General features: G+C 44.8%; 1 protein-coding gene across 1 annotated transcript; it reads left to right on the top strand.

Moving 5' to 3' along the window:
• Nucleotides 1–905: 905 nt before the first annotated feature.
• Nucleotides 906–19,019, top strand: ppp1r14c (protein phosphatase 1, regulatory (inhibitor) subunit 14C). Its single transcript, XM_030109714.1, has 4 exons — nucleotides 906–1,245; nucleotides 14,755–14,838; nucleotides 15,400–15,432; nucleotides 16,548–19,019. The coding sequence occupies exons 1-4, from the start codon at nucleotides 1,012–1,014 to the stop codon at nucleotides 16,620–16,622; spliced, it is 426 nt and encodes a 141-aa protein (XP_029965574.1). The 5' UTR covers nucleotides 906–1,011; the 3' UTR covers nucleotides 16,623–19,019.
• The last annotated feature ends 474 nt before the right edge of the window (nucleotides 19,020–19,493 follow it).

Raw genomic sequence — 19,493 nt, 5'->3', positions numbered from 1 at the left:
GGCAGAAAAGTGGGAGGTGGTGTCAGGGGGCGTTGACTCAAGAAGAGAGAGGACTTTTTCTCTTTAAAGATTTTCTGACATGTTGAATTTAAAAAATGGCATTTATTGACCAAATTTCAGATGCAAAATAAGATGTTTCTCTGCATTGTAATATCAAAACACTGTATGCCTACATGTCTTTAATACATTTTGCTTCTTCCTTTGCCTTTTGTTGATTTGGATAAAGTTACACAATGAATTTGTAGTGCTTTAGAAATAATAAATTACTTCTGTGGTCCAGAAAGAGAAGTGTTTTTGATTTTTTTACAGATTTATGAAAGCAGCAGAGCTCTACAAAGTGTGAAGTTATTGCTGAATAAAATATGTGGGATTTGGCAGATGAAAAGAAAACCATACTTGAACACAATTTAAATGGCTTAACTTGATCTACCTTCACCCTCAGACACATTTTGGGTGAATGGATGAAAGCCTGCACAAGGTGGCAGGAGAGGACAGATAGAAAAGCAAGACCTGCTCCTCTTTTTGAGCACTGGTGAAGGGAAGCACAATTTAATCAATTTGCCTGCGCAATTTAAAAAATAAGATTAAAAAAAAAAATCACACATTTTATAAAACATTCATGAAATTTTCTTAAACAAGTTTTTTTTTTCATTTAGAGTTAAATGAAACTGCTAAATCAGCAACTCTGGTTACTAATTTCTACATATATGTATTTTTTTCTTTTAATCATATCATCATGTTTACAGTGTCATGTTCCATAGATCAATCTTGTTGATTATTGGTTTTAATTTCAGGAGGAGACAGTTTTATTTATTATTTTTTTCCCAGCTGGCTCCTCCTTCTCCGGCGCTGCGCTTTAAATAGCAGCTGTTAAAAAGCTGCTCGCCACTCTCCGGTCCCGCCGTGCCGCACACGCCTCAGCCCCGCACCGTGGTCGCCCCCATCACTCACGCATCCAGGTCCACAGGAAAGCCTCTTCTTCTTCCTCCTCCTCCTCCTCATCATCACGCCATGTCGGCCGCCAGCACCGAGACCAGCGCCCCGCTGCCCGCGGCCGGGAGCCGCGTCTTCTTCCAGGCTGCGCCCGGGGTGGGCTGCGTCGCGTCCGGCCCCATCACGGGGGACGACCCGGTCCAGAAGAAGCAGGGCAAGGTGACGGTCAAGTACGACAGGAAAGAGCTGCGGAAAAGACTCGTCCTGGAGGAATGGATCATCGAGCAGCTCAGCGAGTTGTACGACTGTGAGGTGAGTGGAGAGAAGAAAAAGCGCAAAGTCTGGTGCGCTCTTCGTCCTCGCAGCTTTAATTAACTTCTGGAGACAAATCCTGAATAGAGGCTTTGTTAATTCTGAAGGTGCATGGCTCAAATGTAGCGTTTAGGATCGTTTGAAGTTGACTTGACTGTGTGGATCCGGTTCAGAATCTGGATCCAGCAGAACTGATCTATTGTTTTAGACACTGAAATGCACCGTCTTTGCAATTATGTTAGGATATAATGACAGTAATTTCAGTGAAGCCCACATCCTGAATTTAATATCTCTGTCTCCGCTGTTGGTTTGTTAATCCCTTTGTCCTGTGATACCTGCTGGCTTTATGCGTTTCAGGGAGATGGCACAGCAGCGGTCAAGATAATAAAAGGCTGTGTGGCTTCATAATGTGGCTTTGTTTTTATTTTATTCTTGAAAGCCTATTCGGGCTGCTTGATCTAATGTGTGAGCACTTCTGCATCCCGCTCCTGGAGGGAAGGATAGGCCGGGTCCGCTGGATCGGGACGCACAGGGACCGCACATTTGCGCTTTTTTACGCACCAGTCTCATTAGTGCGTTCCGTCGCTCGCAGGGACTGTATGTCGGATTCCGTTTCCTTACTGCATGCTGACAAGCGTTAACGAACCAATTCCCCGTGACTGACATTCATCTGGGGCATTTTTGGGCTCTCAACCCTCGAGAGCAAATCCGGGCTCATTGTGCCAGTAACCCATTTAACCGCACGGCAGTGCCGTGAATGTCTGTACCGCTCCTGCAGCAAACATCTGACCTTTTAAACCCAGTTCACCTTTAAAGAAGGATCTGTAGTCAGACAGTATTGATAGGTAATAATTTGTGCTCTCACATTTATTAGTCGCATTATTTAACGTCTAAAGGGGGGGTGGGATGCCATGAGGTGCAGGAGAAAGAAACAGAAATTCTGTGTGTATGCATGTGCGCGCGCGCGCGCGTGTGTCAGCCACATACAGTATGCTGCCCCACGGAGCCAAATTGGGGGAGGGGGCTGGAGAAAGAGAAAGAAGGGCAGTGGGTTAAGGATGTGCTGATGCTGTGACTCTCCTCACCAGCCAATCACCTCCTCCGACTCTGACCCCCTTCCTCTCTGCTTATGGTCTGCACAGACACACACATATACACACACACATACACACACACACCTCAGTCATGCAGTATGTCTGTCGCCTCACACCCAGCCAATCGGAGATGGGAAAAATGGCAGTGCGAGCATGGATTCGCACGTGCCCAGAGATGTGTGAGGCTCTCGGCGGCGGGGCGTGTGCCGCCTGTGATCATCCATGTGCAGAAGCATCTCTGGTCATTAGGCTGCTTGCGGAGCGTGTGCGCGTATGCCGGAAAGAAACACCTGCACAAATCACAGCGGGGAAAGCTCGACGTCAACGTCGGGAGTTTTTCGTTCTGCTGACAAGTCATTGAAATGCAGATATTTCTTTCTTTCTCGCACTGGAGGCAGAGAGACGACTGGCATGTGTGCATATAGGCGTTCTGATTCCCTATAGCTCATGACAGACTGAAGCTGCCAGCAGTGCTCCACAAGCCAGTGTTTTTGCAGTAATTTAAAACACGCTGGTGTTCCTTTTTTTTATGACTGTCATTTTGTTTGCAAGCTTCCTCCTCTCTTTATGGGCCTGCTGTGTTTCTCACATGAGCGACGAGGAGCAGGAGGCTGCCTGAGAGTGGACCGGTTTGCACTTCAAAGCCGGCTCGCTCCTCCGCTCCATGTCAGTCTGTCGTCAGCAGGTGTGCTTGATCTACAAGTCCTATGAAGCTTCCCCGGCACTGAGCCATTTGATGTTCGGCATGGGAAGGCTGCACCCTCGCTGTGTCGATCCCTGACATTTGCCTCGCTGTTTCCCGAGAAGGCCGCCCTGCGTGACTTTTTGATTTGTTTAATGCAAATTGTTGTTCAGATGGTTAGGAAAACAACGGTGGATAAAAATCCAGTCTTCACTGTGATTTCTGGGTTGAGAGTGTCGCCTTACCGAAGCCTCTGCAGTCCCAGATTGAGCACAGCTATTCCCAGCAGCGCGATCCTCGGCGTCTATCATACTTTTAACACAGCAAATGAGATAACATCACATGATAGTCCCTTGGCATCCGGCTGGAAGCTGGAAAAAGTGTGACGCGAGGAAGACGGAGAACCCGGAAGGATTTCAGCGGACAGGATGTAATGAGAACACTATATCTTTATTTTGACACGGTGTCACTTTGGTCTATTGTTAAGGTTTCACTCACGCGTGCCGTCGAAGCCTTCTTTCATCCGGGCATCTGCTCGTTCAGCCGTCACTAGCCGGAGACGGGCGATGTTTGAGCAGGTGGACTTTACGGCCTCGCCGGCGCCGTTTGCTCACATGACTGTAAACAGGATATCGCGCCTTCCTCGTGTCTGTTGATGCTTTCAGGCTGAGGCCGGGACACAGGTGTGTGTGTGCGTGTGTGTGTGTGTGTGTGTGTGTGCGCTTTCTATGTGGCTGCATGAGTGGATTGACCATGCTGGACAGGCTTAAAGGTCAGCCTCTGTATCGGTTTCATAAGAGAACCTGATACTACATGCATGAGAGACCATTACAAAGCCGTGTGTGTGTGTGTGTGTGTGTGTGTGTGTGTGTGTGCTAATGGAGAAATGCAATATAGTGGAAAAGGAGTAACCTCAGACAATACTGGAATTTGTCTCCTGCTGGACAGGATAGATTTCGGTGTTTCGGTAATAAAAGTGTGCACATGCAGTACTTATTCATGTAGTTGTTTAAACAGTGTGTCTCTCTTTGTATTTCAGTCTTTATGAATGAATACTTGGAGTTTTTGTTCAAATTAGATGATGCCGAGAAGGTTTTCGGTCATTGTCTATGTAGTCCTTGTTTCACCTGTGTGTGTGCATGTGCCTATTTTCCTCTCACAGTCCAAAAACATGCACGTGAGGTTAATTGGTGTCCATAAACATAATAGTGGCATCAAAACCTTTGCAACAACAAGAAATATAAAGAAACAGGACAAACTGTCTGTATTTGGATGTCATTTCACTTTGTGGCTCTCCGTCTTTTATCATAATATCTTTGTCCTTTACTCAATTTCCCTTTGCCTGGAAAGAGCTGCTCTCTCTCCCCCACCTCCAGCTCTCTGGGCAATATAGGATAACAGAAGGTGAGTTCTGTCAGAGATGGATTCCCCCCTCCGCTCACCCGGGATTTGCTGCCTCTGTTTATTTTGCCACTCAAAGGACAGAGAAGAGAGAAAGGAGAGAGGAAACGGGGGGGGGGGGGGGGTTTGATTTAAAGGGAGCGAGCGAGTCGAGGGCCTGAGTGCTCCCACAGCTCTACAGAAGCCCAAAATATATCAATGTGTTGATTTTTGTCACATTGTTGTCTGAGGAAAAAGAGCCAAGTTCTGCTCGTTGCTCATACTGTAGTGGCTGTGTTTCACTTCTTTGGGGAAAAAAGCTGATCGTTCACCCACAAACTCGCCTACTTTGCTCTGAGAGAGACTCTACCAGAGTACGAATGATTGCTGAAGTCAAGTCTAGGTGATTAAAAGGCGCAATGTGTCAGCGTGGAGTCGAGTCTGGGAATGTCTCAAGTGTAATCGATGAAGGTTATTGAAAGGAAAAAAAAAAAAACTGAGGCAGAAGATTGATGCGGTGGTAAATCTGTTTGCGTGTGCTGAGTTGTGTGTGTTGTCGGGGTGCACACTGCAGAATAAGCAGAGGGAGACGTTGCACTGCCCTACTTTCTCTGCGGCAGCTTAACCAGAGCGCCCCCCCCCAACTCAATGAAGCCCATTGGCGTGCACGAGCGCAGACACGGTCGGCGAACGGCGCTCTGCCCTCAGGCCCGCTGTGTAGATGTTTTTATGGATGGGCCCGCGAGTGTGTACGAGTGCCGCACGGGCTCTTCTGAGTCGATGATGCCCTGCCACTCTCTGGCAGACGCGGGGCGGCCGAGCAGTCGGGGGTATTTTCCATGAATTGATGAGCTTTGAGGACAAACGCACAACTCACAGGTCAGTGTGCACATTCAGACCAAATGGAGCAAAGAGAAGCTGGAGAGGAAGCGTCTTCTCGATGATAATGCTGATATCTGCGTCTGCTGCTCGCTTTCTCTCTCAGTGATCGTCATCCACCCCAGGGAGGGAGGGCTTTTGGCTCGTCTCTCCATTATTTTGTGTTGGAGGGTCTCCGGGCAGTTATTTGTGCGCATCATGAGCAAAAACATCAAGGATTGTTTTGCAGAATTCTGACCCCAAATGACATAAACGATGGCTTCAAGGTAGTATAAAACGAACCTCTTGCTCGATCTGTTCTCCTCCTGTGACCTTGTCAGAAACGTTTCTCCTTGCATTTCATGTTTTGCGGCTGGAAAGCAAAGCAGCCGTGCATCATCTGGACTTTGAAGGAAAGGGTGCAAATCGACTATGTTGAGGCAAAACACAAATATTGGTAACGTACTGGAAAGTTTAAGGTCTTGATGAACCTATAGGCTTCTATTTTTACACTTCCATTTATAAATATGAATCCATCACGTGTGACAGCTGACAGATGAGACATTCCTCAAAGAGCTGCTGAACGCGTCTCACCCCGACTGACGACAACAAGCAGTGAAGCCTGATCACCTCATTAATTTGAACATGGCTGCTCTTTGTTGCAGGGTCTTGAGATCGATCACATTGGTCTGATTATGAAAAAAAAAAAAATGGCACAACAGTACAAGCAAAGAAAATAAAGTGGTATTTGGAGGATTCTATTTAGTTTTGATTAGTTTTTTTGCCGGAGCATTTACGTATAAGGAGAAAGCTCAGTGGTGGATGGAGAATGTAAATGCGGCCAAAACCTGTAAAGTCTCATTTTGTTGCAGAGCTGGCGTCGCTCTGGTCTTCATTCACTCCTGTCTGTTTATTGGTTGTTGGTGGCCGTAGCTCATCGCATCAGTCACGCTGCCCGGCGTAGTGATGCCGCGTGAAATCTCTCATACCCTCTGATGATCATCTCCGCTGTCTGTGGTTGCATTGCCATGGCAACGGCAGTCCCTGATCATCTCTCATGACAGATCACTACGACTGCGCGTCTTTCGTCTGGGACGGCCATGTTTGGGCGACTTTAGCTTTTTTTTTTTTTTGCAGTTTTTTTTTTTTCCCCCCACTTTTTTTGTTTGTCGTCTGTAATTTCATTGAGCTCTTCATATTTGGACAGGGTGTTTTTCAAAGGCGCATTTCTCTATATCTCTATAGATCCAGGTATACATAATGGGGAATTCAGTCAGTTGTTAAAGATCAGAACCTTTCTTAAAAAACTACCACAACAGTACAGAATGGCCACCAACACAAGCAGTCATTACAGCGAGGCCGACAGATTCAATCATCAGGAGATTTAACGAGTCGGTTATTTGAATCTGTGACCCTGATGTGTTTGTGGATCCGTCCAGGAAGGTCACCGTTGTGTATGTGTGTGTGTGTTATCTGTGCCTGGAGAGGCAGACCTTTCTTCATCGGGCTTTTAAAATTGCTTGGATAAATATAGGAGCTGCTTGCCGAGTGTCGGTGTCCGAGCGGAGCGTTGACACATTTCATGCAGCACCTGCAGACATGTGCATGTGCGGCTAAACAAATCAGAGGTGTTGACAACAAGGCCTCTTCGCAAACGGATATCCAGCAGCTGTTGAAACTGTAATGATAAAAAAAAAAAAATGAAAACAGCGGTAGCAAAGCGGTGTCAAATGTCTTATTTCACAAGCAAATCTGAAGACAAAGCTCACAGTGTTTATTGGCCTTTTTACATTTTCCATCCCGCCGTCATTCTCCACACTTCTCCTCCTCTCTCTCGTCTCGACTCCTGACTCACTGGGACGTCCACCCACCTGCCTTTTATCTTCCTCCACCTCCTTCATCGCTCTAGAGTTTCTTCTAGTGGCTGCCACGCAGATGCAGAAAGGGCCACTTCAGTTCTGCCGCTGACATGAATCACACACACTTTCCATGTGTGCCGAGAGGTTCAATCAGGGCGTCAATAATGTGATAACCCTGTCAGGACTGATGCACGACACCTCAGCCGGAGTGTGTTATTAACCTCATAATTGATCAGAAGTCATTCCACATGTGGCCGGCAAGTAATCGACTGGAGAGAGCAATCGGAATACAAAAAACATTGACGATAAAAAGGCTCTGGCTTCGTCCCGATTGAACTTGTGCACTTGTGGGAAGTTTTGGGATGAAGAATGATGTTTTTTAGGTCTCTTCAGTGAAAGAAAAAAAAAAGGAATTCAGTACAGTTGTCCGTGAGATGGTTTCCATGTGCATAATTTGGATTACGTGACTTGTTTCATATGAAATGTCGTCTGAAAACTGCTGAAATATGTATTGAAAATGAAGAAGAGCGTCTATGAAGTGGCTGCTCGGTGGAAACCCACTGCCACGGGTGAAAGGATGAGACTTCATTTCGCTTCGCACAGACTCTTCTGTCTCTGACATCTTCCTCCTCATAATCACTGCCTGCATTGTGGGTTCGTAAAAACAATTTATAAACCGGCTGTGTACAAACACTGACTCACGCTCTGTTCAACCGCTGCGAGAGGATGCGAGACACTGCCATCATTCACACGCATCTGAGAGGAAGACTGAGAGGGACTGATGATGAGGAGGGGGAAAAAAAAACAAATGAAGGAGGCTTCTTGTTTTGACTCTCAAAGTCAGAGGGGTGTGTGAGTGTATGGGTGTGTTGTTTACTGGCACGTCCTGAATGACTGCGCACATTCAAAGTGCAGCCGCTCACCTGCTAGGTGAATAGAAACGAGCCAATCTTAGAACACTTAATAATAAATGTCTTTAAAAAAAAAAAGCTAATTAATAAGCCTTTGAATGAATGGAAAATAAATTTTACGAGTTATTTATTGCATCGGCTGCCTGGTTGAGGGCGTCTGACCCCGGCGCTATTGACGTTTTTAGCCCAGCTTGTCTGCAGGCATTGTTTTGCACAGAGGGTAAAGGTCCAGCTGAGCCCCAGCTGTCAATACATGAGCCTCGGGCTGCGACTGTCTGGTAAACAAAACTGTAAAGTAAATCTTCTAAACTGTAGAAATCAAGTCATAAAACAGATGCTGTGATTTATATTCCAGACAACCTGCAGCAGTATGCCAGGCTTTAAATGAAAATTATAGCCCAAAGGAAGAATGAAATCAATTATTATTATTTTTTCTTTTGCAGCATAGTGATGTGTCAAACTGTGTTTGGATGCTGGACATCTTTTTTCTGTATATAAAGTCTGTGCTTTTTTGTAGATTGCAGTTGGATTCACTATTATCATACAAAACACATGAATTAAAGGCTGATGCAGAACAGTAGTTTATCAATCTACCATTAACATAATCTCCTCCCTTTAAGAGATATATATGACTCAGTTATTCTCTGAACATACATCGATCAGCCCTCCTCCAAGTCGGCTGCTTGAGTGATTTTTTTTTTTTTTTTGCTCCTCAGACTTTTCACTGGAGAATTTCATGTGGAATGGGACACCTGGGACACTGGAATGGCCTATTCTGAGTGACTAGAGTGTGAAAGTCTGCGATATTATCACGGCTCGCAGCGGGTTGGATTGGCAGTCCTGATTTATCACAGTATTTTTTTTTTTTTTTAGATACCTTTCCTGATGCAACCCTCGGCGGGATTGTTGTTCGACGTTCCAGCCATAAGCTCGCTGATCCAAACTCCGGTCTAATGTCAGATTTTAAAGTTTTCTACTGAAAATGCACCTCACACAAAAATAAGCCGTCTGTGATCTGGATCAGAGCGCGCCATGACCTCCGTGTGCTGGAAACGTAATGCCGTTTGGCCTGATGTTACTGAAGCAGCAGCCACAGTGAGATCGCATGATTAAGATATTTACATCACAATGAGCTTCCAATTCTCACTGTGCATGATAATCATTGTTATTTTTAACTGCAAAATTTCCTCAGAGGATTAATTTCTCCCTCGCAGGCTTCCTTTCCTACCGCTGCTGCTCTCTGATATACCGTGTCCTCTGGAGTACAGCTGAATCAGCGTGGGAAAGAGCTTTTTGCTGCAGCAGCTAACTTTATCCGGTGAAGTCGCATCATCCACGGTGTATGGTTTTCAGCAAATTGCACCGCTGCAGGGCAAGAGGGAGGTGCTGAACAGAGGGAGGTAGAGAGGACAGGGGAGAGGGGAGAGAGTCCTTCATTTTGCTATGATTTAAACAGTTTTTTTTTCCTGTACTTTGTGAGACGTGGGCTCCTTCGTGATATTTAGTTGTGCTTCTTTACCGCCTGCCTTCGTCCTCACTCACCTTGATCCACCCGGCTCGTTTTCCCATCCTGCCCTCGCCACGTACTCCCTGTACGCGCCGTAGCTTGACTTCCTCTAACCTCGTTTCGCTCCGTCTCCAAAGATGAATCCGTCCCACCTTGAGGTGTGACGCAGCGCGGTGTCGAACGGAGAGGGGAGCTGAGCGACGAGCTTTTCGTGTTGTACAATCCTCCTCTCACTTCTGCATCATCATCATCCTCACCGGTGACCCATTTATCAGCGCGCTCTCCCGTCTCCCAGCATCTCACCTTCTCCCTCATGCATTCTCATTAGTGATCTCACAGTTTTACTTTCATCTGCATCGTTTTCCACCTTGCTGTTACACTCATTATTTGTCCCTTTGAAATCTTCCTTCCTTGCCTTGTATTATTTTTGTGCTCTCCTCCTTTATAACATTTTCCCAGCATTCCTGTGCAAAACCATGTATACCTGTCTGTCCGTGTCGGCCCCAATTTGTTTATTTTTATGGAGAAAGTCGTTTTCAGTGCAGCGTTACAGGCTGAGATTGAAAGTCGCCCTGCTCTCTGCACTGAACCAGAGCTCTTCTTTCTTTTTTTTTAACACCCACACATGCACATAGCACTCTCTGAAAAATGTCCAGAGAGAAAAAGTGACAGCAGTGATGGCCACTAAGCTTGTGCTTACACATCATGTGTACCTGACAGCTCCTGTGGTCCGCCAGTGAAACCGTCCCTCTGTAGTCGCCTCCGGGCCGCAGTGATAATCGGTGCATAATCCCTTCGTTTAGCAGTCATTAAATGTCACCCTTTAAAACTGAGGGGGGAATTAACATTAGCAATAAAAAAAAAAAAAAAAAAGGTTTCATTCCTGCAAAGTGAGGCTTTGTGTGACCCCCAGGAGGTGGATTGCGTTACGTAACGGCTAAATACAGCCGACTGCGCAAACCGCTACAGCATCTTATAGCTCCGATTGGCATATTGATTGAAGAAAGAGTAGTATTTCACCTATATTTGTATCTAAATTGAGATTCTTGAAAAAGAAATGGTGCATTTTGTATTTTCATCCTTTAATTGTTTTTAGAAAACTGAAAATCACAAATAAAATAAAGAATTGTACTCATTTCAACCATACGGGCGATCATCGTGGCCGCTTCTCTGTGTGGAAAAACTGCTGTAAACAGACATACTGACACATTTTTGCGGCTGATCCTCGTGCCCCGTCACGTGCCGCCGCTCAGACTCGCCGTTTCTGAAGTTAAACCGCGTTCACTGTGGCGTTATTTCAAGCAATTGAATTAGCAGCCGGGAAAAGACCTCTCTGTAATTACCTCTTCAGGGAGGCTTGTTTTTTTTAACACAACTGGTTGTTCTGGTTTGCATAAAAAGGGACTGATCATGAATCACTTGGCTGCACATGGCGATTCCATATCGCGGAGAGTTTTGACTCTTTTGTTTGTGGACGGCGTTTGAACAGAGTCTGAATAGAGCCGGTGGTGAATCAGCGAGTCGGGCCGCGCTCACGTTAGCTTTGATTCGCCTCATCACAGATGAAGCAGACTGAAAACGCTGCCGGCTGATTCACTTTCGGTGGAAAACAAGTCTGGCACACGTGCAGGCAACACTTTCCCGGCGCTCTGCAAACACACAGGCTGCCAGTCTCTCTCTCCGGCTCTTACACAAAGTCTTCACACAGTTTCTTTCAGCACAACAAACACTGTCTTCCTTGTTTGTTTGTTTTTTCTTCTCCTTTTGCACACACTATCCTCTATTTACGACACAAGCTCTCTTTCACGCTTTTCATCGTTGTATCTGAATATGGAAATCCAGCTGTCTCTTCAGAATTAATATGCACAAGCACAATGTTGTGTTACTTGCTGATTTTACTTTTTTTTTATTATTATTTTCTGTTTGTGAGTGCCCGTGTCCTTCTGCCTGTTACCACTGTGTGCTGACACTTTGTCACCCCCGACTGTGGAAAAATGACAATTAGCTTGCTGGGAGTAGTGGGTGTGAACCCAGCTATTTTAGGCTCTCGATCACGAGCAGGACAGCAACATCGCCATGAGAAGTGTGAGTGTGTGTTTCTTTCCATTGTGCTTGCAGTCAGGCATTGCAGGAACTGAGCCTTGTGGTTTTCTTGCAGAGGATAAATGATGAGAAAAGAAAAGGGGAAAAAAAACACAAACGTGTGCGTGGATTTGCACACCATTGCTTCCCATGCAGATGATGCTCGTCATCAATCACAGTGGCAGAGAGTGACGGACTGCTGACGAGTGGAAAATCCAGGGCCACATATACACAGGCGTGCTGATAGCCTCCTCAGACTGACTGATAGACAGATCTCCATTATTATTACGGTCATGCTCCTCTGTGCATGAAAACCTGCAGACCACCATATTGCACAGAGGAAACTCCTGGCTTTCTTTCTGAACAACTTGACCTTTCAGGAATAACCTGCACTACTTGAAGATTATTAAAATTTCTATTTAATTGAGTCTTAAAGCAAATTTGCATGGACAACTGGACTTTCTTTTTTAAATCCTGTTTAAAAGATATTTAAAGTTACACACATTAAATAAGAATCCAAAAAACTCCAATAAAAACTTTGCATTACTAATGAATAACTGTTTTTTTCAATCCATCAAAAGAAAATCTTCTGGAAAGACTAACTCAGCAATGAGGCTATGAAGGCTGTTTTCAGCACCTGCACTCACTCGCCTTGGTTTCAAGATATGTGTGTGTGTGTGTGTGTGTGTGTGTGTGTGTGTTTCCATATTTGGCTGTCATTTGTGTTATGTTTATATAGCCACGTGTTTTTGCACGTTTCGATCTCCACCCCTCACCTGATTTTCTATAATCAGCCTGGCTTTTGTCTCCTTTGTCTTCCGATGATCCTCTGTTCGGAGTTTAACCCTTTAGCTTGCTCCTGTTTTCCTGCCAGAGACTGAAAGAACAGAATTATCTGACTAAAGGTTAAACTAATTCACAGTTCTGAATGATTTCATAGTTTCATTTTGTTGAAAGGTAAAAAAAAAGAAATAAGAAAAATAATTCAGGTCTTGACTCGTTTTTAATGACACTTCAATGTCATTAAGCTCATCATCATCATCATTTCACCCACACTCCCCCTTTTCCCTTCCTCTTCATCCTCCCCTCCTCATCTCTCCTCTGATGTCGTCTTTTCATGTAACCTCTCTTCTGCGGCTCCACGGCGTTCGCTCTCCAGCGCTGCTAAATGTCAGGCTTTCATATGTTTCGCCGCGTTCCCTGATTTCAGTTCCCTTAACGGGGGGAGGGAGGCGGAGGGGAGGGGGGGTGGGCGAGTGCGGAGCGGGACCCTCTCGCTAAGACCTGGAGAGATTTCAGAGAAAGAGGTCGGAGGGGATGCTCGTCTGCGGAGAGGCTGCTGCTTAAAATGCAGGTTGTGTAAATGCCTCTGAGCAGCTTAGGAATCGGGATGAAGGTGGGGGAACCGTGTGTGTGTGTGTGTGCATGTGTGTGCGTGTTCAGGAGTGTCAGTTTAATGTGAGCAATACAGCCAAGCTGGGTTTAACCTTTTGAGAGCCAGTGGGATTATTCATTTCTTTCAATCTGTGTATATTTAGTAAACGAAACATGTATATTCATGATTTTTTTTTTTTTTTCTGTTCTTACACAGTATATGATTCATTTTGGGAAATGTCAGCGGTACAGTAATCCACTTCCAGTCAAAAGACGTCACATTTTCCTCCTGAATGGAGCGGCAACGTGTAAGTGTTGTCATTCCGAAGGTGTAGCTGTGAGTGAATTCCTCTCCGGACAGATCAGCCTTCCCACGCGAAGCTCAACACAGTGACTGAGCTTTGACGCTCGGAGCGAAAATCAAAACACGCTTCCATCCTCCTCCCTGCTCTTCCGTCTGAATACCAGAGCGAGCTCAGAGCGAAGCCGCCCATGGCTGCTCCGAGAGGCTCCAACGCACAGAAACGCTGAAATACCAGATCATGGTAGTTATTGGGAAGCCTGCTGGTCAGCGTGCTGGACAGAAGGTCCAGAATAGTCTGAAGGTGAACGCCTGATTTGAATCGTAGAAGATTGTTTCTGTTCATGTATCAGTAGAGAAATAAGTCTTGTTTTCCTGTCTATTGACACGAGGTTCAAAACGTGTTCGTAGATCAAGCAAAAGCATTTTATTGCGTAAGACGCATACAAAATCTTATCGTCTTTATTGTGGTAGCATTTGAACTTTGTGCTTTAATACTAAAACAACTGGAACTTTTCCAGCGTATTGCATAAGTTTGGCAAAAGCCGCTGGGTTTGAAACAAATCACTGACTAAACTCGATATTAGATTGGTGTTGTTACAGTTGACCGGTGTACGTGTTGCGCCGTCTTATATTGTTTCCAGCATGATTACTTATTGGATTTCTGAGTTGAGCTGGAAGAAATGCAGGTGATTTTACCTGGAAGGGATGGACCGAGCGCGGCCTTTGACCTCGCATCCCGCCCCTGGTTTGTATGTGATAAGTCTGTCAGTTTCTCTTAAAAATCCATATTACCATTTCAGTTTTATGCAAGTGAACTTTGCATTCTTCTTCTTCTTGATTCGTGTCGAATCGTTTGTTGAGGAACATTTTAGACCTTAGATCATTCTGGATTGTTTCGGATCAGACTTTACCTCAACTGAACACCGGGACATATGTCATCGTGGACATATGTGACTTAATTAGGAGTGTCTACTTTGGAGCAGTTAATTTGAATGTGGGTTCAGGGCGCCGCCTGGGCGAAGACGCCGCGTGGTTTCTGCAGATCCACTTTCCAGAAGGGGGGGGACTCAGACGAAGCATGGTGCGGTAGCTGGGAGGGACGCGCTGCTCCTCCCTGCGTGTTTCGTCTGCACAGGCCCGGTGGTGAAATAAAACCAACAGCAGGACCTTTGAAGTGGCGTAAAGTTTGAGTAAAGCCTGCAACCCACTCAGCCGAAGCTCAATGACATTTCCACGCGGTGCTTGTTGCTAATAGGCAAACGGATGATTTAGAGACTGCCGTTGTGTGATTGAGATTGTGCCGCAGCGTTCTGTAAACACAAATCCAACTTTATTGTCATTCGTGCCAAGTTTCCCCGTTTTTAATTTCCTGTTAGCCTCGGCTAATTTTGCAGGCCCCGGTCTGCGTGACTCGTCTCCGTTTCAGCAGTTCGGTAATGAGCAGTGTTTGTGTTCCAGGAGGAGGAGATGCCGGAGGTGGAGATCGACATCGACGACCTCTTGGAGGTCAACAGCGACGACGAGAGAGCCATCAAACTGCAGGTACCTTCAAGTCGCTTCCTGCCTTAGATATACGCTTATGGCCGAATTGAAATGATTTTATATTCATCTTATCTTTATTGTTGCTGTAACCTTTTGTCTCGGCACGTTTAATTTCCCTGCACATCAATAAAGCAGCTGTTCATTCACAGTAATGTCACGCTCAGAAATCCCCCGCTTTACAGAGCCAGTCGCAACGAAGTCACATCCGTCTGACCCATTTACATCCACACCATTAAACCATACATTGATAACTGAGTCACTTTTAAATGCTATTTTTTTTTTTGCTCCGTCTGAACGGTCCCTAAAAGCTGGATGGGTTTTTTTCGAGACGAGACACGACAACAGGCTGTCGTCTTGAGGTCGACCTCATTTTTGCGTTCAGTCCTCTGATAGCTGAACACTAATTCTCAACTGTAGCCACTCATGAAATGGACCAAAGAGTGTAATTTTCACATTAAGTGCCTGTAAAAAATGATAAACCCAGGAGCCTTGGCGAGTTTGAACATTGTGTTGCAGCTTTTCTAATAACTGTTTGGTCCTCTGTCTCTTCTCTTTACACAGGAGTCATTAATAGACTGCTACAAACCAACAGAGGTGAGTTTATTTATTTATTTTAACTATAGCTGCCATCTGTCACATACAATAAAAAGCTCGATATCGGCGACCCGAACAGCTCGTGTGTCGACCGACATTATTGACGCTCGCACGGCGCAGTTCGATTTGCAGAGTATAGTACAATGACACACAAATGATTTCCTCGTTCCACTGTCAACCTGACCTGATTACGACAAGGGCTAAAAAGGCCACAAGCTACACACACACACACACACACAGGTTTCTACATGTAGCATGTGTTTATGAGTGCATGGATTGGTGTGTGTGTGTGTGTGTGTGTGTGTGTGTGTGTGTGTGGTTCAGTGTCTGAGTTGGGGTGAGGTGGGGTTAAGCTATTTTGGTGATTAAAAGCGGTGCTGACCAATCACATTACCTCCACGCACGGCCCTCTCTCGCCCAGCCGGGACTCTCCATCTGTTATCTGCGACTCTCTGCGTGTGCGTGCGGCGTCAGGTCAGACCTGCAACAACCGCTACAAGGTCGACAGACGCCGACGCGTCTTCACCTGCGCAGGAAGAGACAGATGAGCTGTAATCGGCTGAGAACGGAGAGAAGAATGGAAAGGCATCGCAAGGACGACTTAAGACGATATGAAGTGAGGAAGGAAGCTGTTAGAGGGAGAGAGAGAGGGACGTGGAGGGATATATGAAAAGACAGCCAGGGACGTAGGACAGAGAGGGAGAACGGCAGAGTGAGGAGGTGGAGGCGTCAGGAATCAGGTCATGTGTGGTGTCACCCCTGCTGTATTGAGGGGTTTATATTCCAGCATATTCGTCACACTATCATGGACCGGGACTCAGGACGATGCCTTGATTGAACCCAAGATAAGAAATCCCCTCGCCCTGAGTTACTGCACTTAATAATCCTGTATTGTGGTTTAAAGGGAAAAACGCAGCTGGATGAAGTTTGTCGATTCGTGATTTTTTTTTTTTTTTTCACTGTTCCTCATAGGATTTTTCTTCATTTAGCCTGGAATTCATTCTAGGCAACCACAATTTAATGCTGATTCATGACTTTATTGTTAATATTTGAGCACCTTCTTTAGCTTGTGTGTGTGTGTAAATGTGTAACTCTTGGCCCTCTTCTCTCTGCAGGACTTTGTCCGCGAGCTGCTGGGGAGGATAAGGGGAATGCGAAAACTCAGCGCTCCGACCAAGAAGGGCCTATAATGGGATTAGCGTCCACCTTCGACTATAGAATCATCCGTTTTCAACTACTTAACCAACTCAACATGGACTGTCATAACACACAATTATTTATCAAAAAAAAAAACAAAAAAACAAACGTCGGTAACTATTCTGCAGCCTGCAAACATCGCACCACGAAAGTCATACATAGAGCACTCATTTCACAATCACACAGAGTCAGGAGGTGTGTTATTATATTTGACTGTTGAGGTACATAAGCAGAACAAAGCCAACATGTTTGAATAACTACATAAATGTAGAATCCTGGAATGTGCCAGACCTACAGCTGTGCTTTAACATGAACGCCACCTATACAATAACATCACAGAGCCATTTTTTAAATTAAGAGAAAAACTTTTCAAAACAATCCAGTTCACTGAACAGCCATATACAGACTAACGACACCAATAAATCTTAAGAGGGACGGTGGTGAGAAATAAGGAAATTAAAAAAAAAAAAAAAGACAAACAAAAAAAAAAAAGTTGCAGTGGGTGTGAAATTAGCTGTAGCACTACGTAAACACAGTGCTTCATGTATTTTGTCATTTTTTTACTGAGGTGTTTTTGCTGTTACAACTTTTAGAAGAAGAAGAAGAAAAAAAAAACTGATGTACTGTTTGTTGCCATTTCTTGTTCATGTGATTGCGATGTGGTCTTCAGCCGTTCGTTTGCCGCCCTCTTTATTTTCCACTCCATCAGCGCTTGCAAAAAATGGAAAAAAGATGCTCCGTGGCTTTGTTTCGACAACGCGGGAGCATCTCCGTGTCGGATCTGTCCGTCTGTGATGTGTAAACTCTGGAAAGAGTGTACGTTTTTTCACCACCGCAAAGGCATGATGGGTGTTGCAGTTTCTCCGTGTACGAGACTACAAAACCTGAATGATTAGCAGCCTTCTCTCCCATCCTGTTCTCCATGCTGTCCCTGTCATGCCCTCCCGCACCAGAATACATATCAGTCGGTAATTTTAGGTTTAAGCACAAAACCCGAACACTGTAGTTGTTTCTCACCCGGCTCACTTATTCTCTACCAACTTATCTCTCGTGATAACGGTTGATGTTGCCTTTAAGGACATTCAGGATCAGTTCACTTTCTACCCAGCGCTGAACCTTAACTTACTGACACACTGAAGGCGAGCGCAGCCGAGCGAGAGCCTGAGGACGACTTGAAACTTTTGACACTTCGACCCGTCGAGTCCTGCAGAGGGGAAGGCGTGCCAAACCTTGAGTTATTGCTCTCAACGTCATACGTCATGGAGGCATTAGCGTGACACTGCATCACCACATGGATTGTCCGGAAGCTTTTTTTTTTTTTTTTCTTTGTTTTTTGAGTGGGCACACAATTTTAGGATGTTTAGTACCTCGCTAGGTTTGCAGAAAATATGTTGCAATTATATAATCCCCAGTTTAAAAAAAGGGTGGATTTAGTTATTTATTGTGGTTAATTACCTTCTGTGCACCAACACACTGAATAACCTGTAAGCTCTGATACAATCATGACTCTGTTTCTGGGGTTGGGCCCAGTTTCATTCAGCTGATGTGAACCAACCGGAATGGAGCAGACCTAATCCTGCGACGCGATAGACACGCTCCGCTGCCAAAGACAATAGCAGGGCGATGTTCGGTTTCAACGTAACACTTGCAAAGCACCCGTCTTGCATGCTAAAAACTGAGACAAAACCTTGATCAAGAATATATTATAAACTTATAATCAAGAAAAAAAAACCTTCTCTTTTTTTTTGTTGTATGACTTTGTAGATTTTTTTTATTTTGTTTTGTTTTAACACAGCGTGATTGTCACGTTGAAGAAAATCCAGGAGATTTTAATAATGGTGCTGTTTTTGATGTTCTTCCCAGAATTTGGTTGGAAAAAAAACAACAAAAAAAAAAAGGCGTTCCACTGTTGACTGATACCAGAGAAAAATGTCTGTATCTGCTCTCTCTGAAGGAGCGTGCGATCTGAAGTGGCATCCTCTTTGCATTTCTGTCCCTCAGTCCGGACTGGGCTGGATCGGTGTCGCCGCACCGAGGCCGGCGTTGGTTCATTTCTTCAGATGCGTCCCGTGTGTGTTTCTGGCTCGGTGAAATGGAGGCGAAAGTGGAAGAGGAAGCCATCATGGCCGAATGAGACGAGAGCCAGGATTCATGTCGAGGTTTTCTCCTAAGAAACAGTTCAGGGCAAGAGGCTGATATTTTATAATTCATGGAATTTTGTGTGGAGAGTATTTCGAAAGTGTCCATACTAGAGAGCTTTACGTTTGCATGTATTTTTAAAGTAGCATGTTGAGGGGAGAATTTTCTTGGCCTAAAGGTTTTTATTTGATTAAATAAAAGTCTTTCCTTTTTTATACTTTTACTATTATTAACGATAATGATATTATTACGAAAAAATATAATTTTTTTTTCAGCTGCAGTTTTTGTTTATCTGTACATCCACAATAAGCGTTCTTGTTTTTAAAATGTACTGTGGTGTGTGGTTTGTTTTTTTCTTTTTTTTTTTTTGTTGATAATAAAAATGCAGAATGACTCTGTATGATTTAAAAAAAAAAAAGTTTCAACTTGTATCATTTAAAGGAGTCTGTTTGATTTTTAACCAGAAAACTTTTATCCATTGAAACCTTTCTGCCAGGGAAATGAGTCCATTAAATGTTGCAGACGCTGAGTTTTTGATTCCCTTCTTAGATCTTTCAGCTGCAAAAAAAATAAATATATATGTACTTCCCATGATGAGGCAATCTTCCATTAAGAATATGTTGTGTGTTAAAGTGTGTAAGAGACCCATGTGCTTTTTCACGTGACTTTCTGCGCCGGGGCCGTATTAAAGCATCATGGTGGCCAATGTGTTTCCCCTCGGTGCC

Source organism: Salarias fasciatus, chromosome 15 (assembly GCF_902148845.1).
Source record: "Salarias fasciatus chromosome 15, fSalaFa1.1, whole genome shotgun sequence".
NCBI classification, from domain to species: domain Eukaryota; kingdom Metazoa; phylum Chordata; class Actinopteri; order Blenniiformes; family Blenniidae; genus Salarias; species Salarias fasciatus.
Note: the sequence above shows the minus strand (reverse complement) of the source record. Positions and strands in the feature narration are given on the sequence as shown.

What these genes read in the sequence shown, in the direction of transcription:
- ppp1r14c (XM_030109714.1), top strand. Translation starts at nt 1,012, where the DNA reads ATGTCGGCCGCCAGCACCGAGACCAGCGCCCCGCTGCCCGCGGCCGGG. An exon ending in GCGAGTTGTACGACTGTGAG is followed by an intron (nt 1,246 to 14,754) that starts GTGAGTGGAGAG and finishes TTTGTGTTCCAG; the next exon opens with GAGGAGGAGATGCCGGAGGT. An exon ending in AGAGAGCCATCAAACTGCAG is followed by an intron (nt 14,839 to 15,399) that starts GTACCTTCAAGT and finishes CTCTTTACACAG; the next exon opens with GAGTCATTAATAGACTGCTA.